The sequence below is a fragment of the Psammomys obesus genome, unplaced genomic scaffold, assembly GCF_907164565.1.
Source record: "Psammomys obesus unplaced genomic scaffold, mPsaObe1.curated_primary_1811, whole genome shotgun sequence".
Lineage (NCBI taxonomy): Eukaryota > Metazoa > Chordata > Mammalia > Rodentia > Muridae > Psammomys > Psammomys obesus.
Genome location: NW_026585587.1, coordinates 3111678 through 3123112, shown reverse-complemented (window position 1 = coordinate 3123112; position 11435 = coordinate 3111678). Strand labels below are relative to the sequence as shown.

The 11435-nt window shown below is 41.5% G+C and overlaps 1 protein-coding gene across 1 annotated transcript; it reads right to left on the bottom strand.

Moving 5' to 3' along the window:
• Positions 1-3838: 3838 nt before the first annotated feature.
• Zbtb18 (zinc finger and BTB domain containing 18) lies at positions 3839-10449 on the bottom strand. Its single transcript, XM_055608731.1, has one exon. The coding sequence runs from the start codon at positions 7501-7503 to the stop codon at positions 5935-5937; it is 1569 nt and encodes a 522-aa protein (XP_055464706.1). The 5' UTR covers positions 7504-10449; the 3' UTR covers positions 3839-5934.
• Between the last annotated feature and the right edge of the window lie 986 nt (positions 10450-11435).

Here is an 11435-nt window from a genome sequence, read left to right as displayed (position 1 = left end):
TGACTGTGCTGGAGTTTCAAAGAGAAGGTCTACAGAAAAGCACATGCATCCTTTCAATCTCTTAAAACAGTCTTTAAGAGAGTCGAAAGAAAAGTTTAAATGCTTTTACTTTGATCAAGGCACATCTCAGATAATAAGAAACTCAAAATGTTAGTCATTACTAATCCTTTCAGATGTAAGCTGACCTGTATTAAGTATGTTTTTTTTTCAATGAAATGCACATATTTTTTATAGGTTTGAGTAAATATATTCCTACATTATTGATACATTTCTTCTAAATTCTGTCACACACCAAAAGTTAGCTCTGGTCTGGCATGACATATAAAGTCATTCTAGTCTTTCAAGTTCAATGCCATCTACACATTTTCTATATTAAGACAGATTTAATCTATTTGCACATGCTTACTGATATTAAAGTCCAGTCTTAGATACTCCAGTTCATATGGACTACAAGTACACTTTTGACAAACTTGAATATTTGGGACAATGACTTTTCAACATTCCTATAGAGTCCCATTAAGCATGCACACTGACACTTAACAAAAGCCACCTGATTTACTGATTAACTGCGGAGACCATAACAAGCTGTCTGCCTGTAGTCCCCAGGAATGGATTCTCTGGGTGTCACACGGTCAAGACGGCCTTGCACACCCTCAGGAAACTGTCCCTCAGTGCACTACATTCTGAAGCCAAATGGGTTCTGTTGTTTTTTTCTTCTCCTTCCCAAAAGAGACATGGCTTCCCAGAGCCTAATTGCAAATCCATCCCCAAAGCTTAGAAAAGGACATGGCTTATTGGGGGAATAAGAGCCCACAAATACAAGACAATCTTTGGTTTTAAAAGATACTTTTAAAGGAATCTTTTCAACCAAAGAAATGTATCATACCACATAAAGCTTGAAATAAAATTAGTAAATATCAGAATAGAGTTAGAAAAGATAACTGGATACTTCATTCCTTTCCTTAACCCCCAAGACAAAAAATTAAATAAATAAAGCTCTTTCAAGGGCTTGAATGTCAAAAAAAAAAAAAAAAAAAGTAAAACTGTTCTTTAAATCTGAATTACCTGGGAGAATTCATTGCAATTTATTTAGCATAAGCAGAGGCACGCCAAAGTATTTGGATTTTTAAAGAAAAAAAAATTGTTCAAACCACTGCTATTCACTGATTCATTTCTACATGGCCATCTCTTCACAGTGTTGCACATTTGGAGTCCTGTTTCTTCCATAAAGAAATCCCAAAAAATAAGTGAGAATTTTTACTTTAAATGTATTGGTTTGCAAAAATACAAAAAGCCTAATTTCTGAAGTATCTATTAAAATGAATTTCTGGAAGCTCTCACTGTCATCCCTAAGACATGGCCCCTCTGCTGTTACTCTGTAAGACTGAGCTAAGCTGAGCAGGGTGGGGAGGGCTAGAAGCAGAAAATCTCTGATGGAGTTAAGTTGACTTGAAGTCAAAGAAGTGACTGCATGTCTAGACCAAGGGATCACAGATATTTTGCCAGGATTCTGCAGGCAAAAAGGTAAAATTAAATTAAATTTAAAAATTCTAACATAAGGGACAAAATCCTGTCAGTGTAATAAAGTTGGACCCTTGCCAAAACGAAATTCCTAAAAGCCATTTGCTTTTAAAAAAATAAAAGCACTGCTTTATTGTTAAGATGACATTATCTCCAGTATTTTAATGGCAGGAGACTTTAATGAAAATGACACAGCTCTTCTGTCCCGGACTTCAAAATTCACGCTTACCACAACCAGTATGCCTTATCAGCAATTTCAAACATTGTAGTAAATAATCAAAATATAGATCAGTATCTAAATCTAAAAACTTTCTACCCACAGGTATGTTTCGACTTCTTTTCATTAGGTCAGAACTCAAAGATTTAAAACTTTATAGGCAAACAGTGAAGGAAATTTTGAGATCTTAAGAGGTTTTTAAAAATTTGTATCTAAATTTTTAAAAATAGGGTTTCTCGAGTTTGTTTTTCTTTAGCGCATTTTCTGTGTTTCATCTGTAAAACCAGGACGTTCGAGGTTAGAGGAAGCAACAGCTAGTTCAAAACAAAAATTTACTTAGGAAAATAAGCACTTTCAATACTTATATTTAATGTGAGTTCATATGTAATTTTAATATAGTGTCTGCCTTTTTCTCACCTTCCAAAACCCTGTTTTTAGAGACCCATGTGAAGTCTGTTCAGGGCAAACTCTACTTGATTCACCTATTAATCCGATAGCATAATTAACTAGGGAGGAAATCCCCAACCGGCATCCTTAGTGTCTTCCACTTGTCGGCTATTCCCCAGGGTATACCTAGCACACAATGCTGGGCCCACAGCAATCCAGGGCCTAATTGATTACCTGAAAGAAGCAGATGTTTTCAAAAGTAAGTGAAACCATATTTTCAGCATGGATTTCGGGATGGGCCAGATGTCAAAGGAGGGCCTGATTTTACAGGTTTCCAACTGGAAAACACGACAACTTTCTTCAATGCAGCAAATAAACAACGGATTCTTGTGTGTCACGTGCCAAACGTGACCCTTTGAGTAATAACACGATATGCCTGTTGTACGGTATTTCAGGAAGTGATTTCCGAATCATAGAATGCTGCTGCGCAGTGTGTCCTGTGGAGCCTGCCGAGGTGGCGTTCACTGAAAATGAAGACAGTCAGCGGGACCGCCGGCCAGCCTTCAGCACCTTCAGGAAGCTTTAGGAAGCGCGCCTCTCCTCTCTCCCGTGCTAACTGCTCACGGAATGGTGTAGAGGCCAAATGAAAATTTCCCCTTCGTGTGAAACGTTCAGTTGTTTAAAACCAATTATGAGTTGTGTTGGTTACATTAATTTCTCAGTTAAAAAACTGAACGTTATCACTCCAAACTGGAAATCTTTACCGTACATTACGATAAAAACCATTGTGGATTTCTAGCCAAAGCCATCAAAGACCTTCTAAATGGTGTGTTTCACACTCTGGATCTCCTGTAAAATATTAACCTTAGCGTGGGCCTTTTTGGTGTAGTGGTGCATCTGACAGTAGGAATGCGAAATTATTATTCCCATATTTGTCTTTAGGACTGGGAATTATGGACAGTTAAGGATTTTTGTGTTTATACAACTTCAGGACCTGGGCCCACTGCAATCTAGGGCCAGTGTGACAATTCCTCCAAAGTCCCACATCCGTGTGTTCTCAACCAGCCCTTACCAGACACATACCCAACAAGACAGGCAAGAAACGGGGCAGGGGCAATGAAGGGGAGGGCGTAATTCTAAAGGTAGGTTACTTAAATGTTTTAAAATTAGACCTCAAACTAAGAGCTTTTGAGTTCTGGTTAGAAAAACGGACGTACACAGCTAATCTTGAACAACCGAGTGCCTGCTAATTCAATTGCCTAGACTTGCACTCATTAGCCAAGCAGCCTTCCAAATTAAGACATCCGGTCTCCTCCAATTTTCCACTTAAGCCAGAACATGGGAGAATGGATTCCACCAATCAACTTGGGATAAAATCATGCATGGAAAGTGATTTGCATCGTGTATGGGTTAGTACTTCTGTGGCTTGTTATGAAAAACCTACCTTTGCCACCTGAAGTTCTTTGTGTTCACAATTTTCTAGGGAATTGCCTCAACAGTCTTGATCTACACTGGAGAAATGGGTCGTATTTTTAAATGTGCACTGAGTGTCTTCTTAAATGATAAGAATGTGCACATTTCCATTTGGGCGGCCCTAAAGCATTCTAATAATTTTAGAAACTGAATAAAACTGATACTAAAACGAAGATGCCGTGGACTACACAAACTTCAAAATCTGCTTTTGCGACCACAATACAAAACACACACAGGGAATTCTCAGTTCATATAATTTATTGCAGTTAGCACACAGTTTAAAAATTCACCAACACACCAATAGTACAAAACTAAACAGCATTATAAGTTATTCCCCCTCAGGAAATAAAACATACTATGATTGTCAAAGCTAGATGTCAGTCTAAGATTTAGAACAAAGGAAGAATGTGAAACTAAGAAAAAGAAAAAGCAATCACTCACAATGACCACAAAAAAAAAAAAATCCAAAAAGTCCGTTCTTTCACAGACATTGATTGTCTTCTCTAAATTAATAAAGATTATTTTAACATAAACTGTATTAAAAAAAAAAAAACTAGAAACTCTTCAAGTAACTAAAGATAATGCTCCAAGGCCATTTTCACAGCTTTTTTTTGTTTGTTTGTTTGTTTGTTTGCTTTAAATGCCATTACAGCCAAATTAACATACATTTGACCAAATATTTCCAAAACAGTCCAGCAACACACAATGGAGTTTTCCACTCAGTATCTTAAGCACAAAAATAGGCTATGTTTACAGTAGTTAAGGCGATCAAATTTTAAACAAAAGCAATTAAAAAAGAAAAAGGGAAAAACAGCAAACGTTTTCCATGCTACTCCCATAGACCTTATTTGTAAGTGCAAGACAGGAAAACAAACACTGTGCAAAATGCTTCTGCCCTGCGCGCTGGTCGTTAAAACCGCACGGTGGGCTGCAGCCTCTGCTGCCGACACACACAGTCCACCAACCCCTTCCCCACGTCAATCAAGGCAGTCCAGTCCTTTCAGCCTGGGGCTTTTTCAGTCCATAGAATCTTTTCATGAGTTAGGGGGTAGGGGGAAGGAAAGGAAATAGGGGAGAAAAAGAAAAGGGAAGCAAAAAGGAGAGAGAGAGAGAGAGAATGACCTATGACCTATTGTCAATTTGTGCAGTAGTTATTCTAAAAACGCTCAGCTGGGTACGTGTGTACACCTCAGCTCTGAGCTTGGCATGGGTTCTGTGCAATTACAAGTTATAAATGCACACCGCACATGCAGATCTTTAAGCCGTTTGTAAACATTTATATGTTCCTTGTAATGTAGCAAAGTTATCAACTTGCAGCTTAAGTTTTTATTCAGCTTAACAGTTTCAACTTAAAGACAGTGGGAAAAGTCAATTTAAATTATATAAAATAAAAATAAAAACAGTGCATTTACGTTCTTCGTAACACCAGTTTTTTTCCCAAATGGTGCTATTTTCTAAAGAAATTAAATAATTTTAAACTCACTCGTTAAAGTTATACAATGCAAACAAAGACAAAAAATATATTGAAACTCATGCATTTCTGTAGCGTTAATATTTACTTTTCAAGACTCAACTAAGAAGAGCATCAACACAACCTGTCCAGTTCTCTGACACCCCCCCAGCCCATGTAATCAATTACAGTATACAAGAACAGTAATTCACATTTTAAACACACAGTTCAACACTGCTGAAGCTGCAATATCCTTTTTCATCTCAAGCAAACCTTCACAGAGACAGTCCCAGTGACCCAGTGTACTGTCAGATTTCTCTCACTGGGGACCATCGTAAAACCAGAAGTTGCCACAGAAAGTTTTAAGTCAACTGCTTGTTTAAAAATAGATAATCCAGCATTTCAGAAATTTTCCATTTGGGTCTAAAAGCATTCAGGTTTCCAACAGCCAGAAAAAATTCATGCAATTTGAGACATATAAAGAGGCTAATAAAACTGGAGGGAATTTCTACTTTGAAAACAAAACAAAACAATGTGAGGCACAAGGAAAGCGCTCAAGACAATGCAGTGTTTACAAAATTAAGCCATAGGAAAGCATTTTGTGACAGAACCATTTGTTGAGAAGGTTTTATTGGCTAACTTGGCCTACCCCTCAAAGGAAAGACACCTCTCTACTTCTGACTTGCTCTAAAGTTTCTTTTATCAGAATGCTAAATTAGTGAGATTCTCATGCTATTATTCTAAAGTGCAAAAACAAGTTAAGATCCCAACTTTTCAGTTCCAGGAAACAAGACTGCTTTTAGACCGTACCACAACTATATAGAGATCTATGTATATATATGTATATATATATATATATATATATTATTTATATATATATATAAAATTATTTCCAAAGTTCTTGAGAGCTATCTTCTAAGGTCCAGTCTCTGACAGTGGGCAAGCTCAGTGCTTCGCTTTTGACCGACAAGGAGTTCACCAACTCACAGTGGAACTTGCGGATGTGTCTGTACAGGTCTCCGGACTGCGTGAACCTGCGCTCGCACCACTTGCAGGCATGGGGCTTCTCGCGGGTGTGCACCACGGCGTGCCGGCTCAGGTTGTGCGAGTACTGGAAACTCTTGCCGCACTGGGTGCACGTGTAGGGCTTCTCCCCCGAGTGAGTCCTCTCGTGGCGCTTGAGGGTGTACATGCAGGAGAAAGTCTTCCCACACAGGGAGCACGTGGGCACGTTGACATCGGCGGCAGGCTTGCTGCGGATGCCATCCTGCTCGCGGAAGTGCGTGCTCAGGTGGATCTGCAGGATGTGGGGGCTGGGGAAGACTTTGTTGCACAGGGGGCACATGAAGATCTGGCCCGCGGGGCTCAGGATGTTGGAGACATAGGGAAGCAGACTGCTCTCCATGCCCCCCTCCACCTGGACCCGCTCGCTCTCTGGGGTCATCATCTCATCGTCGCTGGCTTTGTCCTCCCGATCCAGCTCCCTCAAGACCGAGTCCTCCCTCAGAGGAGCCAGGTGGGCCGGCTCATACTGTACCCTGTTGTTAGTGCTCACACTCTCTTTCACAGTGCTATGTTCCATGTCATAGTCATTAGTGCCAACATCACTCTCATCACAGGACGCCTCTTTCTCCACCTTCACCTGCACCAGGTTGCTTCTCAGCACGTCCTGTGAAGAGAAATAAGAGCTGTTCAGATTTTCAACTCCTGAAAGGCTGGACTTGACAGACAGGTCCAGCACACAGTCAACATCTGCCGAATCCCTCACGGAGGTGACAGACCTCTGGGACAAAGACTCTGTTGAGCTGCAGGGGCTGGCTACTGTTTTTCCAGCTGCTGTGGCGTGTGGCTCGGCCTCTCCGCCAGCCTGGGGGATGCCTGCTGAGTCTGAGGGCAATCGCATCCACATGTTCCCAGGCTCAGCTGCCAAGTCCCTTTTGCTAGGTAGAATGTTCAGTTTCTCATCTTCGCCTTCATCTTCATCACTGGGCAGGTCACCTGCCATGTGGCTGCTGCCGTCTGAGAGGCTCTCAACTTTGTCCGAACAACTTGAAGCATCTTCTTCTTTTTTGGTGCTGTCTGCCTCTGTGGTGGCTTTCTCTTTCAGCTTCTTTTTGCAGACTTTGACAATGTCATACATGTGGAGATAACTGGCAGCTGCTAGCACGTCCTCAATGGGCAAGTCTTTGAACTGGAGTTTCCCTTCGTACATGAATTCAAGCAGGAGAGCGAAAGCGGGGGCTGTCACAATGTCGCTGTTCAGATGAACAATGTCTCTTTTGTCCAGCTGGTCCTTGTAAAAGAGGTGGAAATACATGCTGCACGAAGCCAGTACAGCTCGGTGCGCCCGGAACTGGGCATCTCCCACCAGAACAGTGCAGTCACAAAGAAAGCCCTGGTGCCTCTGCTCGCTCAGACACTGCAGCAAATGTCTGCTGTGGTCTGGAAACTCCATACTGTCTTCATAACCTGGGGAAAGACGAGTTTCTTGTTAGAGCCTGGTCAGGACTTTAGCCTCTATCTGCCTCTGTGGTGGAGAGTTACACATCTCTGAGTTTTAAGTCAGGCTCACACCCCAAGGACTCCCAAGTCACACATGCGACCTAAACGCACTTGCCAAGGACTCACTCAGCCCTTTCAGAACTCCTGGTCAAGTTTAAAGCCTTCCTTTAGCTGCAGCCTATTACTGATAACAAGAACTCGGACCTCTTCCAGAAGAAATTTAACTGACTACTTATCAAATGGCATCCCACAAGACCTACAAGACCACTTAACTTCAGAAGGAAAGAACTCAGTCCCACACAAATTCTGGAAGACTCAAAAAAACTTGTCCAACCATTCTTTTTATTTTATCACTTTTCGTACCTGACTACTTAGAAAGAACAGACCGAACACACACACACATTTGGCTGAATTGAGGGGGAAAAAAATGAAATTGCATAATTAGTCCAGAAATCAGCAAACAACTTACTTTTAAAGTCAGAGTGTTACAACAACAAAAGCCCTGTGTATAAGAACAGATGTTGGTGCCGTAAGATTTGCAGGTGCTGCACATGCAGGAGATCAGACGGAACTGTACCGACAGATGGGAAAGATCATCTTTACTCTGAACAAATCCAAACATTTTTTAAATGAATGGGGGGGGGGGGAGTTCTGTTTCTTTGTAGAACCTCTACTTCAACAATATTAGCAACCAGAGAGGCTGTTAACTCTGAAAATTTTCATCTAAACTCTGATCTGCTACAGGGCAAAACAAACTCCACATTAAAATTAATAAAACTTTTACCACTATAAAATAGGTGCAAAAGCTTTATAGGTTCAATATCTAGTATTTTTAAAAGCCTTTCTAGAAAAAAAAAACAAAAACAGAAAACAAACAAAAAGAAAACCAAAAACTTTTCCTCCTTGGCGCTGCCTTAGGTATTTAACAGAAAACACTGTTTCAATACTAACTTGGTATGTTTTGTTTTCCCAGTAGCTTCTATTCTTTCATGCATCTTTGCCATGTTCTCTGGCAAGGGAGGTGGTGAAAGGAGGGAAGGGAAAGATGGGGTCAGAATCCAACTGTAGTGGCTAAAACTCCTTTAAGATAAGCAGAGCCCATCTCCCCATCCTGGGACCAGAAGCAGGGCCCCCGCCAACTATCTCAGCAAGTGCATCTGGGATGGAGATGAAGTTAATATTCAGAAATGACTTCTCCCCTTTTCCACACTGCGCTTAGACAGTGAGGCTCCCATCCTCACCCAGATCCCTCCTGAAAGACACGACCAACAGAATACACCAAGATTTACAATACAATCACTTTAAGTGCTCCACAGCTAACATCAATCCTAATCCTTGAGAGGGCTAAAAATAAAGATTGGAGGGCAGCTCACAAGGTAGCCGTGATCAAATTAGGAGGCTGAGAGGACAGAGAGGGACGAAGAAGGAAGCTTATAAACATCTGATCCAGCTGACTGTGGCCATATGGCAGCTGCTGCCCAGATAAAGAGATTAAGAATAGAGGAGTGCGATTACAGCTGTCTGGCCAATTCAGGCAGCTCAAATCTACAAGTTCTAAATTAGTCGCTAACACAAAAACTCCTGCAAATAATTATTGTTATGCTGAAATAAAAGATCTCTTAAATATATATTTGAAAGAGAAATGAGGAAACTGGTCAAACTATTCTCCTAGGGACAAAAGTTCTCTTTCTTCTTCTTTTTTTTTTCCTTCTTAAAAAACAAAAAGCAAAACAAAACCAAAAAAAAAAAAAACAAAAAAAACCCCAATAACAAAAACCCTCCGGTTTCAAAAGCACTACAGCTGTATGCTGCTTTCAGTAATGCTTGCCGAATGTTTTGAAGACTAAAGTTTCACAGTGGAATTAATTACACAACAACCTAGCTTCTTAACCAGAATAATCTCCTCGTGTAAGTTTGAAAGCTGGATTCCAGACAGTTTACTATTTCTGCCCCCGTCAAGCAAAGGGAATCTAAACAGCAGTGAACAAAAGGCATCTTAATCCAAAGTGATCTCCAAAAGCCATATTCCAAAGCCCTTCTTACCATCTGAAAACTTGAAATACTTCTGTGTATTAAAGTTATTTACTTGCTCAAATAAAAGAAATAAAAATTTAAACCAAGCAAGCCCAAGACTTTCAACTCCAGTAAGACCATCACTTCATGCTCAATTTCACATATTATTCATAAAGTGGATTAGAAAAGTAATGTGATTTTAAAAAAATCAAATAAAACACCCAAACAGAAAGATGCTCAATCTAATCTCTTGCTACTCCTACCTTTAGGACACATAAACTTGATTAAGTCCTTCCCTCGGAGTCTTGCTGGCTCCAGGTCTGTTACATCGGTGGAAAAAAAGCAGACTAGGAGAGACAGATGCGAAGTGGAGATGATGTTGGAGAGGAATGAGATACCTTCTCCACCACAGAGCCGCACACACTGACTCCCTGTCTGTGTGTTAGAATAAAAGGCTGAGGGATGGCAGGCTGTCAGCTGCTCTGACATCATGCTCAGATGGAAATGCTACCTCCAGCTGTGCTCCTTTAATGCCATATGCTACTCCTCTCCACTCCTGCCACCAGCTTCTTCTTAGGAGAACTTTTCTCTTCTGTTAGTATAAACAAAATACTTCAAAGTCTTCCTTTCCCCCCAAACTTTCTAACAGAAGAAATTGAAAAACTCAGCATATGGAGTCCTACTGTATTTATGGAATCGCAACGCTTCTGCCTCAAGTTGGTGGACGGCTCACACATGACAGCACACTCAGGCTCCGTGCTATTCAGGAAACCCACGTTCACTTCTATTCGACTCCAACGTCTAGTTTCAAAGGCAGCTTAGCGATATTTTTAAACCAACCAATTTGACATCTCTAGTCCCATTTCAACATTATTACAGCATGGTTTTTTTTTTTTTTTTTTTTTTTTTTTTTGCCTTCCCCTGCGGAGATAATGGTAGATATCTCCGAAATGTTGGCAGACTTATTAAGAACTATTACTTTAGCGTGGCTCACCTTATTATTTCACTCTTACTTAGCAACTTATCTGCAACTACCTCCCAGGAACATATTTCACACTGCCACAGCTAACGCAAATTTCCATTCTCAGCATCAACAAACTGAAACTGCACTTCTGAAATCCTGGAAAGTATTTCAGTTCAATGAGGCAAATTAATAAACGGACACAACCTGCTGCAGTCACTCAGAAGGACTGCTTGACCACAAATCTAGTCTTTCTGCTCAGAAAAGCGGTCACTTTGTCTTGCCCTTGGTCTCTATCGCTTTGGGGGATGGGGCTGTGATCACCAGGAGGGGCGGGAAGCCAGGTGTAGACTTTGGGAACTTTTTTTGGCTGGGGTTTGTGGATCTTTTCTAATGGCTGATGAAATGTTAATGTAACCGGGGCTGGGCCGCTGGGTGCCCCGCAAGGTGATGCGACATCTCTGAATGTCAGACCCCATCTCCACAGACTCTTGAGAGGTTGGGGAGTAGCAGGAAGAAGTTGGGGCCTGAGGCGCAAGCGTCCCCACCCGGGCGACGACGACTTCGGTTCGCCTTGGGAAACAGAGGCAGAGAGCTGGAGAACAAAACCTCAACTCTGCCCTGCCCTCGCTCGCGAGTCACAATCCTAACTTTTCTCTAACTTCGCGGTGAAATGACAATTCCGAACATAATTCGGGAGGCACTCTGTGCAGACACATTTACTTCCCTGCCGCGCACACACACCCTCTTTCCCACAGATGCCCTCGCCCCATTCCACTATATCCGACATTAATCACCCCGTTTACCCAGTGGGGTGGCGGTGGGGGGGGTGAGTGACAGTTTAATGAGCCCCAAGAACCGCAATGGCCCGAAGACATCCACTCCACAGATCAACCCGTCCACCGCCTCCG

Excerpts from the sequence above, each read along its gene's own strand:
- Zbtb18 (XM_055608731.1), bottom strand. The coding sequence starts at position 7,503 with ATGGAGTTTCCAGACCACAGCAGACATTTGCTGCAGTGTCTGAGCGAG.